Source organism: Podarcis gaigeae (assembly GCF_964106915.1).
Source record: "Podarcis gaigeae genome assembly, chromosome: 13".
In the NCBI taxonomy this organism is placed as follows: Eukaryota; Metazoa; Chordata; class Lepidosauria; order Squamata; family Lacertidae; genus Podarcis; species Podarcis gaigeae.
The window spans coordinates 39,593,824-39,613,490 of NC_139689.1; the positions used below are offsets into that span (position 1 = coordinate 39,593,824).

Consider the following 19,667-nt stretch of genomic DNA (forward strand, 5'->3'; position numbering starts at 1 on the left):
AAGGAGTTATTAGGAAAAGTGACCAGGTTGGTGATATCAAAGCCAGCTTCTACTTCCCTGTTCTTACTAAAAGATACTGTTTCCCCAGCAGAGTTGTTAAAGGAGACACTCCTAAGAAAGGGGTGGAGCTGCATTGAAAGAAAAAGAGTAACTTTGAAGTAATGCAAATATCTCTCCTTTCTCACATTCAGGATGCCTCCAGACTGTCAACACAGGGAGGTAGTGCCATGCAAATATAATCTGTTTTCTGAGAACTGGTTTGTAGGGCGAGCATTCACACATTGAGCCAATGATCTCCATTGTTTCCTATGGGGAAAATCCCAAGGCATGACTGACCATGCTTGGATATCTACACACACACACACACACACACACACACACACACACACAATGCCTAACTAGCCTCATATAACCTTCATTCTTGTGTCTAACAAATACATAAAGGGTTTAATGTCGTAGAATAAGGTGTTCTGACAGACCTGGCCTATGTCCATTCCCCTTACCTTGGGAAGAAATGGGCAACAAAGCCATTTGTTCTGCTCACTCTATATGTGAATTTCGTGCATGAGGAGTTCTGAACTGCTCCCTATAGCCGCATGGAATTAAGAAGCCTGTTTTTCATATAAGAATGTAATCTGAAACTACCATTTTCTATACCAATAAAAAGTTTAGGAACTTTTACCATTTTGTCTTCTACTTGTGCAAAATTTAATGAGTGTTGTGTTCCAAAAAACCTTTGAATTTAAAGAGTTTTGTAAGTAAACCACATCACGACCTGCTAAGCATGTGATCTATTTTTGTGCTAGCAAAGTGCCATCTTCTGGAATTCTCTAGAAAGGGCATATTTTAAGGTTTTACATCCTTTTTTTCCATGCTTCTGTTTGCTGCATGTTTTCCCATACACACAAAGGAAGTTGCTCACAAAACAACTGGAGAGTGCAGGATTGGGTCCTCCTGCTTAACGCTGTAAGCAGAACAGTCTGATTCTTCACTGAGCTGGTCCTGAATGAACAGCTTCTCCGCACACAAATGGAGAATGTGGAGATTAAAATTTTTCAGGGTACTATTTTGCATATCACTGCCTATGTCAAATAAATTATATCTCATAACAGGAATTACCTGCCAAGGCCGAAACTCCTGCATCTCTCCTTCCACCATTCTCCTATATTTGGCTCCAGGCAGGAACATGGCATGTAGAGCATGTGCTATGGCATAGACAGCAGTATAGAGACTGTAGCTGTGGCCAGACATGGTCATCTCAAAAGCAGACGAAGGGAGATTCTCCAGCTTCTCCTCTCCAGTGCAGGTTCCACTGGCCTGCTCCTCTGTATTGGAGTTTGGAAATAAACAGAGAAATACCTGTGCCCAGAACTGCTTGACAAAGCCATTTCCATTTTCCTCAAAAGGATTTTGTGCTTGAAGAAAGGCTTTGAATCCTTGTACCACATTTGAATGAACTGAAAAGGAGAGAGAACCCTGGGAAGTTTGCATATCAAGGCTCATTCGCAAGGGCGGTGCTGTGAAATCCAGTTGTGCCGTCAAAATCCACACTTTGCCATCAGATGTCTTAGTCACATTTTCCATTTCACCTAGTACTATCATTGTCTGCAAGGCAAGTATGGACTTTGTTCCTCCATAGACAACCACCACCTTGGCTTTACTTTCCATAATAGCTTGATAAATTTGGATCCAGCGGGGAAACATGTCATAATACTCAGCCAAATATGCCATGTTCAGGGTTGTCTCTGAGAAAGCCAAGCAAATGCCTTTCTGGGAGAGCAGAGGTTTCAGGGTCTGACTAAATCTCTCTCCACCTTCACTTTCTCGAGCAAGCAATCCAACCCACGTCCACCCAAAGTGCAGAAATAACTCAACAATCCCAGTGTACTGATGGGCTTCATTGGGCACCATCTTGTAGAAGGAAGTGGATTGGCTTTGACCACCATCCTCAGGAGAAAAGGAGCCATAAGTGAGCTAAAAGGAAATAAAGGAGCATCATCTATAATTGCAGAATGACTGGTTATGTGCACCCAGGACCTGCCCACCCAGGAAGCAAAATGAAGCAGTTGCCTTAAGAAGGCAGGTTCCACAAAGCTGGGAGGAGTGGCAGATTGCACCCTGTGTTTCTCAGCTTCCACCTCCTTCTCTGCCATTCCTCCATGCCCAGTTTCCTGAACTCCTGCTTTCCTCTCCAACATCCGCCTTCTCTTTCTACACTTTTTCCTCTATGCCTTCCTGTGTTGCTTCTTTCTTCTCCCCTGTATTTTCCACTTTGCTTCACCGCAGCATTTCAGCTCCTGATTTCATGGCGTCTTCCCTTCCCTTCCCTTCCCTTCATCTCTCAAGCCACTAACACACAGAATCCCCATCAAGTGCCACAATGTGTGGGCAGATGACTCCTGATAGGCAGGCTTCCAGCTTTGCAAGAGAGCAGCTTTTGACTCCAACCGGTAGGCCATGTAGCAAAGGTGAGAGGGTGTCAGTTGGCAGAATGGAATTGGGATACATGTTTTTAGGTGTGTATGGACAAGGAAGTGGGGTGAGATGAGAACTTTTCTATCATCACCTTACCTTGTGAAGGGCAAGAACACTCTTCTTCATCTCTCACAACTATTTCTATATTATACAAATCCTTTCTTGATAAAAGACATCATGGTGGATGTGTGAAATACCCTACGCAGCATCTTACCTGGGGAATCTTGTAGATGCCCAAGATGTTTGCCAGGTAGACGGAGATATCCAAGTCCAGTCCCCCAATAACTGCTGCCAGGTGTTTCCAGATGTTGCACTTGTAGTTTGGTAGAAGGGTGGAGAGAAGGTTCAGAGCAGCCCAGTAGGTCATCCTTTCATCGAAGTAACTGTCATAGATGTGGAATCCCAGTGTAATATTAGGCAAGATCTTAGGGTTCTCATTGATCTCCTTGATAGCAAATACCAAGGCCATAATATGCTGGTAGTTCTTTGGCACAATACTGCAACAAGAATTTTATGCTGTATCATTGAGATATATACTATGCATGTTGCCCTAATATACACATATCTGCAGAACAATTTCAACTAAAAGAGTAGAATTTTAACTTAATGTAGGGCTCATTTAGACTTTCCCACTCCTGCCATTTTCCTCCAGGAAAATCAGATCTTTACCGCTGAACTACAACTCACACCTCGCTCATAACGTCTCCCAACTGACAGTTAACTGACATTTCTTCACTGATCACTACCTTCAGCTGAATACAGTCAGAATGTATCTAATCCATGCCCTGTCTATAACTGTTAAAGACAATCGTCCAGCCTGACTTGGATGAGAACATCAGGGGTTATTCAAGCATCACCTCAAAGAAGAGGTGAGCCTTGTGTAAGACACTTCAAACGAGAGTTTTTGTGGTGAAGATTAAGAACAGAGAAGGGCTTTCCATCTTAAACTAGGGAGGTTCAATCTTTGAGTCCTCCTCTTGTTAAACTCCTTGGAAGAGATTTGGTGGGATGTGGGGAGGAGAGAACACATCAACAAGACCAGGCTCTCTCATCTCACTGACACATTCAGATCTGCATTTCCCTTCAGTGGAAGTAAATCCCACTGAACTCGGGGGAACCAGCTTCTGAGGAGGCCTGCTTAGAGCTGGGGGATATTTCAGTATCACCTGATTATTTGACATTTGATGTCTTTACTGTGTATTAAGACGCTGATGGATAGTTAGCCTTTCTTTGAAGTCTTCTTTGTCAAAAACAGCAAAGAGATGAGAAGCAAGTCCGCCAACAATAAGATGACCACGTTGGTAGTATTCATGTGGAATTCTGGACAGATCATTGATGGTGCAACTCATGGTCTGATTGCACATCAAATGTGGCAGATGAAAGAGAAGGGGCAGAATAAACAGCAGCATATTGAAGCACATATTCTTTCCCATCAAACAGCCTTATTTACATCCAGCACACAAACCTTGCTTCACAACCAATCTCAATACAATATTCTGCCTTGTCACCAAAGACACTTCTCTAAATATTCACAGATTAAAATCCTATTTTATAACTTGATTAAGAGAAATGTGAAAATCCTTCCTCTTTCTCTGTCCTCTCCCTTGCAAAGAATGGCAGGAAGAGGTTATAATACCCATGTTTTGACATTGGTTAGTATTCTCTGGAAATCTACTGAGACATTATCCAAGGGAGACACAAACATGCTGAGAGTGATAATTATAGGTGACATAATAACAAGCTCTCTTTACATCAGGAGCATCAGAAAATGCCCAATAATAATAACAACCCTGTTTCTGATGGTTCATTCAAAGTTCTTTCAGACTGTTTATGGGACAACAAAAGGGCATGCAGACTTAAGAGCCATGAGGAAAAGAAAAACAGTGGGCCAGGCTCTTGTCAGTGTTGACCAGTGCAAATGATGCATCTGACCTAAAGTTTCCCACCTGAGCACCACTTCTTTAGTTTGGTGACAATAATACCGAGACGAAAGAATGTGAAAAGGACAACTATTTGTGTTCCTGACAGAAATAACAACAACAACAACAACAACAACAATTTATTATTTATACCCCGCCCATCTGGCTGGGTTTCCCCAGCCACTCTGGGTGGCTTCCAACAGAATATTAAAATACAATAATCTATTAAACATTAAAAGCTTCCCTAAACAGGGCTGCCTTCAGATGTCTTCTAAAAGTCTGGTAGTTGTTTTTCTCTTTGACATCTGGTGGGAGGGCATTCCACAGGGCGAGTACCACTACCAAGAAGGCTCTCTGCCTGGTTCCCTGTAACTTTGCTTCTCACACTGATGGAACCCCCAGAAGGCCCTCAGAGCTGGACCTCAGTGTCTGGGCAGAATGATGGGAGTGGAGACGCTTCTTCAGGTATATTGGAAGGATGCCATTTAAGATTTTAAGGTCAACACCAACACTTTGAATTGTGGTCGGAAACGTACTGGGAGCCAGTTTAGGTCTTTCAAGAACGGTGTTATGTGGTCTCGGCGGCCGCTCCCAGTCACCAGTCTAGCTGCTGCATTCTGGATTAGTTGTAGTTTCCAGGTCACCATAAATTCATGGGGAAGAAGACAGAACCCTCACCCCACAAGTGTGAGCCCAGGGGTCTGAACACTCACCTCGCCCATCACTTTCTGAACATGGTCCAGGAGGAAGGAGCGGAACCACTGTATAACAGTGCCCCCAGCTCCCAGCCCCTCTAGATGGTCCAGAGGGATGTTATGGTTGATGGTGTCAAAAGCCACTGAGAGATCCAGCAGAACTAGGAAACAGCTCTCACCTTTGTCCCTAGCCCACTGAAGATCATCAACCAGTGCGCCCAAGGCAGTTTCAGTCCCATGATGAGGCTTGAATCCCAACTGGAAGGGATCCAAATGGTCTGCTTCTTCCAGGTGTGCCTGGAGTTGTTCAGCAACCACTCGCTCAATCACCTTGCCCAAGAATGGAAGATTTGAGACTGAGCGATAGTTGACCATATTGGCCAGGTCTAAATACGTTTTTTTTAAGAAGAGGTTTAATGACAGCCTTTTTCAGCAGGTCTGGGAAGGCTTCCTCACAGAGAGAAGCATTCACCACCCCGCAAAGCCCATCATCCAGCCCTTCCCGCCTAGCTTTTATAAGCCAAGATGGGCAAGGATCAAGGAGACAGGTGGACAGTTTCACTCGTTTAAACAGCCTGTCCACATCCTTGGAGGAAAAGCACCTCACAACTGGTTGGTGGGAGGGTATATAGAAGTAATAAATAAAAAGTAGTGTGTGGTGGTATTATATTTACTAATAAAATGGAGCTTAATTTCACTCATGTTCAAAGTGCTTTTACTCCAAAATATTCATTCAGAAGCATTCTGCCCCATCTTATAACAATAAACCCATTTATTGAATTTTAAGTTTAAAAATTTCATTGAATTTTAAGTTTAAAAATCCCCACGAGGAACGGTCTAGTGTATATTGCCCATTACCACAGGCATCCCTCACTGCACACAATAAATAACCAAATAATTTAATTAATAGCCAGAAATGGATTGAGAGAGCTGGAGAGTTCCCATGGCTTGTGAGGGCAGAGACTGGAGGTGCAGCAGGGGTTTTTTTATGTTGCTCAGCACCCCCCCCCCCCCGGCGCTTTGGATGAAAATTTATTGTTAAAGTGTTTTTGATTATTCGGTTTATTGACAATGAATTTAAGTTTATGTTGTACATATGTAAGTAAGTATAATAAAGCATAATTTGTGTTCCTGACAGAAAAGCACCTCACAACTAGTCAGTGGGACACTATATAGAAGTAGTAAATAAAAAGTTGTGCGTGGTGGTATTATATTTTCTAATAAAATGGAGCTTAATTTCACTCACGTTCAAAATGCTTTTACTCCAAAATATTCATTTAGAAGCATCTGCCCTTGCCAATCAGAAGGTCACCCATTCGAATCCCCGCGACAGGGTGAGTTCCTGTTGTTTGGTCCCTGCTCCTGCCCACTTAGCAGTTCAAAAGCACATCAAGGTGCAAGAAGATAAATAGGTACTGCTCTGGTGGAAAGGTAAACAGTGTTTCCGTGCGCTGCTCTGGTTTGCCAGAAGCAGCTTAGTCATGACCACATGATTGGCCACATGACCCAGAAACTGTCTGCAGACAAACGCAGGCTCCCTCGGCCTATAGAGAGAGATGTGAAACCCCCAAGTCATTCGTGACTGGACCGGTCAGGGGTACCTTTACTTTTTAAGTAAATAAACCCACCACAAATAGTCCAGCATATAAAAATAATTTAATTAATACCCAGTTATGGAAGGAGAGCGCTGGAGAGTTCTCATGGCTTGTGAGGGCAGAGACTGGAGGTGCAACGGGGGTTGTTTATGCTGCTCAGCCCCCCCCCCCCACCTGACAGCTAATGTGCATAGAAGAGCAGCAGAAGCAGCAACATTCCCACACATCTCTCAGTCTGCCCCCAAAATTCCAGATGTGGGTATTTTAGGTGCAGTATTTTTGATCTGGAATGGAGTGAGAGCAGCGGAGAAGGGTTTTAGAGGGTACTCCCCATTTATTCAATCTTCATTTATGGGGGGCACTTGAACATAACCCCAAGTAAGTGGGGACTCGATGTACTGCAATCTCTGAGACTGGTTAATCAGCAACTCTACTGAAACCTTACTGAGAGGGAAAAAAACCTAGAAAGGAACTAGTTTTTTTAAAAAATGCTTCTCAGTGTATTGATTTTTCTTGTTCAGTTTCTAATCAGTTATCCTCTGAGGTTCTTGTCAGGTCTCAATATTTTATGGTACTCATAAAAGTTTTTTTGTTTCCAAATAAACCTTAGGGTTAAAACAAAATGAGGGGCTCCTGACTCAGAGAAACCATAGGGGATTTTAACATAGCAATTGCAACACATAAAATACAACATAATTTAATGATGTGGATAAAGATAGATTATATTGCTCATAGTTTGGTGGAAAAAAAACCCCAAAAGATGATGGTATAATTTATTATTTCCTCTTTATTAACTGATCCTTGCTGTTCAGATCAGGCCTCAACACAATGATGTAGCATTTGGGAGCAAAGATGGAACCTAGTATCCCAGCACTGGAGGCCAAGATGGAGAAAATCTCCACAGCCACCATGTATTTCCCCTTGGTGCTCAGGTAGACCGGAACAAAGGAGATCCAAACACTACAAAACAAGAACATGCTGAAGGTGATGAATTTGGCCTCATTGAAGGTCTCAGGCAATTTCCTGGCCAAAAAGGCTACAACAAAGCTGAGAATGGCCAAAAAGCCCATGTAGCCCAGGACACAATAAAACAGGGCAACTGACCCTTCGTTGCAGCCTAGAATAATTTCCCTCATCACAGAGTGCATGTCAGAATCAGGGAATGGGGGAGAGGTTCCCAACCACACACTGCAAATGCCCACTTGGATAAGGGAACAAGAAAACACAATGGAGCTTGCCAGTCTTTTCCCCACCCACTTCCTCATTCGGGATCCTGGTTTGGTGGCCACAAAGGCCAGAACCACCGTGATCGTTTTGGCCAGCACACAAGAAACGGTCACTGTGAAAACAAGGCCAAAAGCCATTTGTCGGAGCAGGCAGCTCACTCTTTCTGGAGGGCTGAGGAAGATCAATGGGCAGAGGAAGCAGAGCAGGAGGGAAGTGAGGAGAGTGTAGGTGAGGTCCCGATTGTTTGCTCTGACAATGGGTGTGTCCTGATGTTTAATGAAGATGACTAGGACCACCACTGTGAGGATAGAGAGAAAAAGAGCAATCAATGCTAAGCTCATCCCCAGAGGCTCTTTAAAAGACAGGAAGCTGGGAGTCTTTGGAATGCATTGTGATTGTTTCATGTTGGTATAATGATCTTCTGGGCATGCAACACAGTCAACCATGTCTGGAAAGAAAATAATACATTCACATTTTGGATGTGTTGGAGAGCAACTATTAGTACTGCGAATATGGAACTGATAATGTTAAATGAGAGTTATTACAGTTATTTCCAGAGTAACCAGATTGAAAGTGATGCATCAGAATCCCACCTCAGAACATAGCTGTCAACATTTCCCTTTTTTAAAGGGAAATTCCCTTATTCCGAATAGGATTCCTCGCAAGAAAAGGGAAAAATTGATAGCTATGCCTCAGAACTTTTGTTGGGTTATGTGGGGTGTCCTTTAATGGTTTGCTAACTCCACATAAACCACTTTTTTATTGTTCAGAATAGGTACAGTCCATGACCTTTTTGCACAGGGGTTCCATTCCCAGCCCCGTTCCACCCCCACACCCTCTGCCGACCCCATTCCTCCCCACCCTGGTGTGCCATCGAGCATCAATCATTCACATGATTATTTGCTATTGCCTGAACTAAGACAGGTGTCTCCTACCAAGTCATATCACTGGTGCATTTATTTAAAAATTGCCTCCTGTATTTTAACCTGTGACAAAGATTACATGATGATGACAAACCAATTCTTTTTAGGAGTGGGTCCCTAATCCGGTCTATCTGCCAACAGGTATGGAGGAGAAATTTGGTTTTTATTCCACTTGAATGAGAAAGATATCTAAATCTCACTCCTTGAATCATTGCACTGGTCAACAACAAATTTGTTGTCTGAGTTTTTTCAGTTGATTTAGGATGAATCTGATGCGCTGAATCCAAAAATCACATTGGTTTTGATCAATCAGGTCAAGATTTTGAGCTATGGCCACATGTCATTTTTTTACGTTTTTGTTCACATGTACGCTTGTGTAGAGCATTTTAGAAGAAGTTGGTGGGCGTAAAATGCCATGTCGAATAATTGTTTTGATTGGAAATGATTATTTTAATGACAAGAAGTATTCAGGTCTGATAGTTCTGGGTGATTATGTTAAAAAGGGATCAGTTTGAAGTCATAAAACCTCAAAATCTTCCATAAATTGGTGTGGCTCCATAAATTGGTGGGATCAACAGAAGGAACCTGAGCAGCCTCAAGTATCCTGATCTTCAATCAGCACGTCGTCCTGTAGCTCATTGTGATGAAATTCCAGTGCCTATCTTCGGAGAACTTCCTGACATTGGTGACGAAGATGCCTCCAGTGTTGAAGGACATGAAGAAGATGAAGTGGTTCTTGAAGATGATGCTCCACATCCATTTTCCCAAATGGAGCTGAATGATCTAGTTCGCGATCTCAGCTTGTCAAAGGACTCTGCCGAACTGTTGGCATCAGATTGAAGGGGAAAAACCTCCTCTCTGACAGAGACTCTCCTCCCTGAAAGAGAGGGGAGTGGTTGTGGGCGGGAGCCCGAGCACCGCCCAGCAGGGGGCGTTGCCCCCTGCCTCCAGCTCACCTGGCTGGCACTCACGCCCCCCCGGTGGCCACCCAACCAGGTGCTGCGGTGGGGGCGTGTTCAGCAGCCTTTTGCTGCAGTGCCAGCCTTCCCCTGGCCTCATTCCTCATCGTCGTCCCGTCACGAGTCACCCACCCTCCACTCCCTTTTAGTTAGGGCCTAGGTCATTGGCCTTGCTATGGACCTTAGGTTGGTCGCCCTGGTTGCCCGGGGGGCCTGGTAGGAGTTTTTCCATTTGGCAATAGGCTGTTTGGTTTTTTCGCCTACCTCATAGCAATCGTCACAACTTTTGTGGTATTGGTGGGTAGGTTAGGCATTGGAATAATGTGTTGTGGTGTGTCGAAGTGCTAGGTGTGGCCATCGCCTATGCCTTCAATTTTTAGGGGTATTCCGTTAAAGGAATCTGGCGGTCGTGTATTCTGTCCGATGCCTGCTTGGCGGGAGGCCATGGCACGACCCGTGGTGACAGCAGGGGTGAGCCTATAGTTGGATTAGCATCAACAGGTGATGAACCCCTGGTGAATAAACCCACTTGTTTCGATCCAATGCCTAAGCCAATACCTTTTCATTACTGTAATGAATAAAGTTGTGGCTTTTTCTAACCTTATATCACGTGTCCTTGTGTCTTCATTTCACTTCGCGGGGGTCGGGCCCTCGAACCACAATGCTCGCATCAGCTTCCTCCGCAACAGGCATCAAGAGTACCTCCGTTTTTTCTCGGAAGAGAAGGACTTGGTGTACTGTGCAGATATTGCGCAGCTTCTGCTCAAGCTTGGAGTGCCACAGTACGAACCCAAAGATTGGAGACTGTTCATTGACAGCAGCAAGCGATCACTGAAATGTGTTCTGCTACACAATGGCAACCCGTTTGCCTCTATACCCCTGGCTCACTCGAGTACACTGAAGGAGAACTATGAAGCGGTGAAGTATGTGCTGGAGAAAATTGGTTATGATCAGCATAAGTGGTTTATTTGTGTTGACCTGAAGATGGTGAACTTCACCAACTTCACTGGCTTCACCAAGTACCCATGTTTTCTGTGCATGAGGGATAGTAGGGACCGTGCTCAGCATTACACGAAGAAGGACTGGCCTGTGCGGGAGGAATTGGTGCCTTGCAAAGAAAGGAACGTCATCAATGACCCTCTGGTGGACAGAGACAAAATACTCTTCCCAACGCTGCACATCAAGCTCGGCTTAATGAAGCAGTTCACCAAGACTCTGGACAAGGATGGTGACTGCTTCACTTACTTGTGCCAGGCTTTTCCAGGATTGACCATGGAGAAGTTGAAAGCTGGCATCTTTGACGGTCCTCAGATCCATCAGCTCATCAGAGATCCAGAGTTCGGAAACTCAATGAACGAAGTGGAACTGGAAGCGTGGAAGGCATTTGTTCTGGTAGTGAAGAACTTTCTTGGCAACAATAAGGCCAGAAACTACGCAGAACTTGTCAACAACATGCTGACTGCTTTCAGAAACCTGGGCTGCAACATGAGCATCAAGATACACTACCTATTTTCACATATGGACCGGTTTCCTGAGAACCTGGGTTCAATGAATGACGAGCAGGGGGAGAGATTCCATCAGGACATGAAAGAGATGGAGACTAGGTATCAGGGTCACTGGGACGCAGACATGATGGCTGACTACTGTTGGACTCTGAAGAGAGACCTCCCTGCCGCTGAGCATTCCAGTAGTTCCAAGAAACGGAAGTTCAAGCCCTGAAGTTTGAAAAATGGTGAAGCAACATGCAATTTACGTGTACTTACCTTTATCAATGCCCACCATTCAGTTTACAGTAAACCTGACCTGATGGAGAGAAACGGATGCCATTTCCTGATTCAGAAGTGCAAAAATACCCTAAATCAGTTGTAGAAATCTAGACAACATTCAAAAAGTAAAAAATTGTTACCCAATGTTATATATCCTGTGTCTCTTACCCTTTTCAGATGAAATCTTGCCTTGAGGACATGGAGCACAACCATAGCAGCAGAATGGCTCCCCCTCCTTCTTCTCCTTCCTGGAACCAGGAGGACAACTTGGGTTACACACAGAAAGAGGTGGAACCTGCCCATTTAAATAAACAGATTAACCGTTTAGCACACAGAAGTATAGCGCTTTTGGTTTCTTTTTTCCAGCTGGCAATAGGAAGACCCCAAACTACTTATTCGAAACACAGTGCCAGGCTACTCATTTGGCTCTTCATGGTTGTTGTTTTTTTAAAAATAAACATAAATAATGTGGAAAGTGACCATGTTTTAGCCCCTTTCTGGCATTCAGAAAGAATGCATGACAGCTGAAATAGGGAAGGGGATTGGGGCTTCATCTTTGCCAGCCCTGCCCCCTTTTCTCCCCATATATAAAGTAATAGCTTTTACACCTCCAATTTTCCAATTGCAGCAATCATGCTTTGTGAAGATGACAGAAGCGTAGTGCCGAAAATGATCTACAAATGTGGAGACCTTGTGGAGTGTGGTCTCACCAGCTCTGCCCATATTGTTCCCATAGCTGTTCCACCAATGATCTTTGCATACTAAGCAGAAAGCTCTGACGGCTGAACACACTGAGAAGCTTCCCTGTGATTTGGAATTTTCTGTTCTTATCTCAGTCCCCAAATATGAGTCTTCAGAAAGGGGTTCAACCAAATGTTCTTAGAAGTCCCCTTCACACTCCCAGCCATGCATTTTATCTTAACAGATGCATTTTCAAGTGTATTTTATGCTACCAGGTGTATTTTTCAAACCATTTTGGTCCTTTTTTTGAGCTGAGACTATACCACAAGATCGACAGAAATGTGAAACCTGAAGGATAAGCAATGATGTTCCTATATGTGTACTAGTCTGAGAGGTATAAATTTAGCCAGTTTCCATAAAATTGTAGACTCCTCCACCCTTGCCTACAGTTCCTTTTTCCTTAGGATACAAGTGACTAGCATAAGCACACTTGATATTATTATTATTATTATTATTATTATTATTATTATTATTATTATTATTAAAGAACATGAATAATGGTCTTAGGTGTCTCAGTAAAATTAGGGCTGCCATGTGTCCGGAATTTCAAAGGCAAAAGCGGCATCCTGGGGAAAGTTCTGGAGAGTGGAGGTTTGTTCTGGATCTTTGGCAAGTAAAACAAAAAATTGTGGGATTTTACTTCCTTCTCAAACACCAGCATTTCAACTGCAAGCAGCAAACCCCTTCTTCTTCCCAAGAGACTCATGAAAAGCACTTGGATGAAAAGAACCCCAAGTCAAAAGCCTCATGGCATATCCAGATGCTGGACAAGATTGGCAAATGGTGAGATCCTACCCTGGTTGGGCATTGATCTGAGCCAGCAAGATCTTATGTTGTGATTCCTGCATCATGGACCACATGATTTGCAACTCTAAGATTCTATTACAGTGGTACCTCGGGTTACATACGTTTCAGGTTACAGACTCCACTAACCCAGAAATAGTGCTTCAGGTTAAGAACTTTGCTTCAGGATGAGAACAGAAATCGTGCTCTCGCGGCGCGGCAGCAGCAGGAGGCCCCATTGGCTAAAGTGGTGCTTCAGGTTAAGAACAGTTTCAGGTTCAGAACGGACCTCCAGAATGAATTAAGTACTTAACCCGAGGTACCACTGTATTCTTAAACAGAGAGAAAGAAAAATTAGAATCTGGCTGGAAAGGCAGGTATGTGTTGGACTGATGATCTGTAAGTAGAATAACATTCTCTTTTCCTGTCTCTCATGGATATGGGAATTATGCCTCACCTGGTGAAAGCTTCTGTGCCACACCATTCTGTTCTCATCAAGGGTGAATGGCTGGTCAGGTGTAGCCTCCACACCAACCCTTCCAACCTTGACCTTCATGAAGGAGTTATTTGGAAAACTGACCAGGGTGGTGATATCAAAGCCAGCTTCTACTTCCCTGTTCTTACTAAAAGATACTGTTTCCCCAGCAGAGTTGTTAAAGGAGACACTCCTAAGAAAGGGGTGGAGCTGCATTGAAAGAAAAAGAATAACCTTGAAGTAATGCAAATATCTCTCCTTTCTCACATTCAGGATGCCTCCAGACTGTCAACACAGGGAGGTAGTGCCATGCAAATATAATCTGTTTTCTGAGAACTGGTTTGTAGGGCGAGCATTCACACATTGAGCCAATGATCTCCATTGTTTCCTATGGGGAAAATCCCAAGGAATGACTGACCATGCTTGGATATCTACACACACACACACACACACACACACACTGCCTAACTAGCCTCATATAACCTTCATTCTTGTGTCTAACAAATACATAAAGGGTTTAATGTCGTTTGAAAAAGGTGTTCTGACAGACTTGGCCTATGTCCCAGCCCCTTACCTTGGGAAGAAATGGGCAACAAAGCCATTTGTTCTGCTCACTCTATATGTGAATTTCGTGCATGGGAGTTCTGAACTGCTCCCTATAGCTTCATGGAATTAAGAAGCCTGTTTTTCATATAAGAATGTAATCTGAAACTACCATTTTCTATACCAATAAAAAGTTTAGGAACTTTTACCATTTTGTCTTCTACTTCTGCAACATTTTTATGAGTGCTGTGTTCAAAAAAACCTTTGAACTTAGAAGAGTTTTGTAAGTAAACCACATTAGGACCTGCTAAGCATGTGATCTATTTATGTGCTCGGAAAGTGGGATCTTCTGGAATCACAGGAAAGGGCATATTTTAAGGTTTTACGTCCTGTATTTCCATGCTTCTGTTTGCTGCATGTTTTCCAATGCACACGAAGGAAGTTGCCCACAAAACAACTGGAGAGTGCAGGATTGGGTCCTCCTGCTTAACGCTGTAAGCAGAACAGTCTGATTCTTCACTGAGCTGGTCTGGAATGAACAGCTTCTCTGCACACAAATGTAGAATGTGGAGATTAAAATTTTTCAGGGCATTTTTTTTGCATATCACTGCCTATGTTAAATAAATTATATCTCATAATAGGAATTACCTGCCAAGGCCGAAACTCCTGCATCTCTCCTTCCACCATTCTCCTATATTTGGCTCCGGGCAGGAACATGGCATGTAGAGCATCTGCTATGGCATAGACAGCAGTATAGAGACTGTAGCTGTGACCAGACATGGTCATCTCAAAAACAGACAAAGGGAGATTCTCCAGCTTCTCCTCTCCAGTGCAGGTTTCACTGGCCTGCTCCTTTGTACTGGAGTATGGAAATAAACAGAGGAAGACTTGTGCCCAGAACTGCTTGACAAAGCCATTTCCATTTGCCTCAAAAGGATTTTGTGCCTGAAGAAAGGCTTTGAATCCTTGTACCACATTTGAATGAACTGCAAAGGAGAGGGAACCCTGGAAGATTTGCATATCCAGGCTCATTTGCAAGGGCGGTGCTGTGAAATCCAGTTGTGCCGTCAAAATCCACACCATGCCATCAGATGTCTTGGTCACATTTTCCATTTCACCTAGTGCTACCATTGTCTGCAATACAATCATGGACTTTGTTCCTCCATAGACAACCACCACCTTGGCTTTACTTTCCAGAATAGCTTGATAAATTTGGATCCAGTGGAAATACATGACATAGTACTCAGCCAAATATGTTGTTTTCAGGTTTGTCTCTGAGAAAGCCAAGCAAATACCTTTCTGGGAGAGCAGAGGTTTCAGCGTCTGAATAAATCTCTCTCCACTTTCTGCAGCAAGCAACCCAACCCACGTCCAACCAAAGTGCAGAAGTAACTCAACAATCCCAGTGTACTGATGGGCTTCATTGGGCACCATCCTGTAGAAGGAAGTGGATTGGCTTTGATCAGCATCCTCTGGAGCAAAGGAGCCATAAGTTACCTAGAAGGAAATAAAGGAGCATCATCTATAATTGCAGAAGGACTGGGCATGTGCATACAGAGCCTGCCCACCCAGGAGGCAAGATGAGCAAGTTGCCTCAAAAAAGCAGTTTCCAGAAAGCAGGGAGGGGTGTGTGGAATAATAAATAAATAAATAAATAAGAGCAGGAACGACCATGCCTGCCATGAGACGCTGAGGTTCTGTTTTTAAACTCTTTGCCCACAAGAGATTCGCAAAGGGAACCTTCTGTAGAACTTCTTATCTGTGCAAAATAATGTATTACAACCTGAGTTTAATTGCTGGAGACACTTAAAAGGAGACATAGCAGCTGTGAGGAGTAAACAGGCTAGCTGAATTGGATAATCCTCCCAAAGAGGCTCCTTTCCTTGTTAAAGTTGCCATTAGATGGCTAGGAACAGCGTTATCTATGAAAGAATGTATTAGAAGCCCACACTGACCCTGGAGAGTTGATAGATGTATAGGGTCTGGGTGACTCAGAATGGCAGAGAATAGTTAAGAGAGCATCGTGCATGCTTAAAAGCTTCATGAATATTAGTAAGCACGCCCCAGGCGGTGATACAGCTTAATTGTGTGCTCCCTTAAAGAGAGCAAGTGTTGCAGTGAGACCTGGAATCCGATCCCCTGTGTTGTGGGTGGGTTAGATTGGTCAGCCACAGCACCCAGTTGGTAGGTCCCTCGGTGCTGGGTTCAATTTGGCCAATGGGGCACAGTCCAAGCAGATCGAGGGACCTATATATGCCTATGCACATGACCCAGAGCTTCCTCTTTGGGTGCATGCATTCGGAACACCCGCCCACCTCTTCCTACTTTAGGGCTTGTTGACCTTGCTATGCCGCCGTGTGTCGTCTGTCATTGGGACAGGGGCACGGCAGGAATTTTCCCCACTTGGCTGATTGGCTGTTGTCATTTGGGTTTCGCCTGCTGCATAGCAAATTGTCACAACTTGTAAGGTTGTGGATAGGTTCTGGTTCAGGTGATAGGGATGGGGGAACTCTCTCGCCATCCCTATGTGAAGGGTATTCTGTTAAAGGAATCCAGGGACTCAAATGGTTTGGTCAACCCCTGTGAGGGGGTTGTGTCCGTGCCTGAGTCCAGGGGGACATCTGGGTGGCAGACATAGTCCATTCCTGACTTTTTGCCTATCCAGGTGTTCACCCTTGGCTGACCTATGCTGGAACCCTGGGTCAGCACTACCTGCATGGCAGGGAGCTAGTCCAACCAGAGCCTATGCAACCACTCACTTTCTGTAATCAATAAAGCTGAGACCTAAATTTTGCCCAAAACCAAAATTTGAGTCAAGTGTGAATTTATTTAGGGGGGAGGTTTCTGGGTCTGAACACTCAATTTACATGAACATGGGATGTATGTAAATGGACATGGGATGTATGTAACAGTTGGGAGCACATATCAAGAAGAAGACATCAAGAAGGCATATCAGAAAAGTATGTAACTACAGTTTCCTGACCAATAGGATACTGCAGGAAGGAATTTCAGACTGGTTAGGACTGGGGTAGACAACCTAAGGACCGGGGGCCGGATGTGGCCCAATCACCTTCTAAATCAGGCCCACGGAATCAGCGTGTTTTTACATGAGTAGAATGTGTCCTTTTAATTAAAATGCATGTCTGGGTTATTTGTGGGGCATAGGAATTCGCAGGCTTCCAGCTTTGCAAGAGATCAGCTTCCATCTCCAACCAGTAGGCCATGAAGCAAAAGTGAGAGGGTGTCAGTCGGCAGCATGGAATTCTGATACATGTTTTTAGGTGTGTGTGGATAAGGAAGTGAGGTGAGATGAGCACTCTTCCATCATCACATTACCTTCTCTCCATCCAAAGACACTTTTCAGTCAGTAAAAAAACAAGCTGCCAAACTCACTCAAGGGGTTGGGAGAGCAGGACTGGAGAGTGTTTTGAGGGCTACATTTTGTCCCTGAATCGGATATTCCTAATCCATGCTCTAACTCAGCAGCATTAGCAAACTGCAGTTCCACTGGGGTATCATTTGCTGGTTCACCTCAGGCAGCAAAGGGTCTTGGGCTGGCCCTTGTGCATTTCTAATGCCTGTGGTGGTAAAAATAAATATGTTGGTAGGGTGGATGGGAGGGAGGGAGATATCTTCACTTCACTCTCCCCTTCTCCATGGCATTTGGTGTGCTGCTACAGCATTCTCCTGTGGAAAAAGCACTTGAGAAAAACCACATTCCTGCAGCTCTCTGGCATGCATTACAGTGGCAGACCCTCCTAGTGTCCCTATTTTCCAAGGACAGTCCCAGATTTACAGAAGCAGTCCCAGTTTCTGATTTGATCCCCCAATGCCCCATTTTTCTTAGGATGTCCTTCTTTTCATCAGAAATGTTGGAGGGTATGGAGTTATCCAATCCCCGAGCCATCTGAAGACAATCCCATATAAGGAAGTTTTTTTATGTTTAATATTTTATTATGTTTTTACATATGATGGAAGCCACTCATAATGGCTGGGCAACCCAGTAAAATGGGTGGGGTATAAACAGTAACATTATTATTATGCAATAGGATATCCCTATGGAGGGGCTGCATCATCAGCTGAACCTGAGACACCAAGCTAGATGGACGTAGCATTCACTTCTCAGACCTCCATCAGAGAGAAATGGTCAGTGTGCCTAAGAATGGCCTAGAGCAGACATGTTTTTATTATGCTGATAGCTTAATGTCACCTGGCAACTTGATGCTACGCATTCTATTTAATTGTGCAAAGCACAATGGGAACACTTTTTGTGAAGGACAGGATCACCCTCCTTTGTCTCTCACAACTATTTCTCTAATATGCAAATCCTTTCTAGATAGAAAAGATCGTGATGAATGAGTGTGGAAACCCCCAAGGGTATCTTACCTGGGGAATCTTGTAGATGCCCAAGATGTTTGCCAGGTAGACGGAGGTATCCAAGTCCAGTCCCCCAATAACTGCCATCAGGTCTTTCTGGATGTTGCACTTGTAGTTGGGACTAAGTATGGAGGGAAGGTTCAGAGCTGCCCGGTACGTCATCCTTTCATCAAAATAATTGTCGTAGATGTGGAATCCCAGTGTAATATTAGGTAAGATCATGGGGTTCTCATTGATCTCCTTGACAGCAAATACCAAGGCCAGAATATGCTGGTAGTTCTTTGGCACAATTCTGCAATGAGAATTTTATGCTGTATCATTGCGAGATAGGCTATGCATTTTTTCCCCCTAAGGGGTCTCTTTATGATTCTTCAAACTGCAGAAGTTTGAATTTCAAATGATTTTGAAATATATTGGTTTAGATATATTTTTAAGAGTAATTTTTTTGGTAGCTTCCCATTTACAGTAAATATGAACTAAATTGAATTCCCCCAATATTGATATTTACTTTGGGGTTCATTATATACTTGACAACACTTTTTGAACATCCAAGAGATGCTGTTGCTGACACCAGCCTCTAACGCCTTTTCTCTCATACCAACTTCCCTAAGCCTCGCTCCTGTCCAGTTCACATACAGATTAGTTTAGCAGCTAGGTACAATCTGCCACTGACTGTCAAACTCCTCAGATTATATTCTTGGCTGCTTGGACAGCTGAGCTCATTTAAGAAATGTGCTTTTATAATGCTCTTCTAATAAGAAGTGAGCAGCATTTTAGCTTCATGTAGGGCTCCTTCAGACTTCCCCAAGTCCTGCCATTTTCCTCCAGGAAAACCTGGAGGAAAAATCTGTACCGCTGTATTGGAACTTACACCTCCCTCAGAACTTCTCCCAAGTGACTGTTAACTGACATTTCTTCACTGATCACTACTGTCAGAGTTGCCTCCAGGTCCCAGCTCACAGAGGACCAACGCTAGTCAGTAATAACGTATAAAAGTCTTTATTGAAGATTAGTTTCCATTTCCAAACCGCAGCGTGCAACTCTACGTCTTAGAACCTAGACCGGCGAAGCTCCATCTGAGTCTCCGCCTCCTAGACACCAGTTTAAGACTCTAGCCTTACTCCACCTCTTCCGTTGTTCTTTCCTCCTCTGGGTCCTTCTGCCCCCTGGGGTTTCCTCCTTTCTGGAC

The 19,667-nt window shown here is 43.9% G+C and overlaps 2 protein-coding genes across 2 annotated transcripts in view; both read right to left on the reverse strand.

The window, feature by feature from the left end:
- Window positions 1-19,319, reverse strand: part of LOC310829973 (vomeronasal type-2 receptor 26-like) — a 37,524-nt gene extending 18,205 nt beyond the window's left edge. Inside the window, exon 1 of the mRNA XM_083709259.1 lies at window positions 18,987-19,319. The gene's annotated coding sequence lies outside the window, so the exon portion shown is untranslated. The remainder of the gene's footprint in view (window positions 1-18,986) is intronic.
- LOC310829901 (uncharacterized protein) overlaps window positions 1-19,667 on the reverse strand; it is a 169,979-nt gene that overhangs the window by 6,546 nt on the left and 143,766 nt on the right. The window contains exon 25 of the mRNA XM_083708914.1: window positions 11,728-11,807. Within this exon, the coding sequence (XP_083565040.1) occupies window positions 11,728-11,807 (80 nt within the window). The remainder of the gene's footprint in view (window positions 1-11,727; window positions 11,808-19,667) is intronic.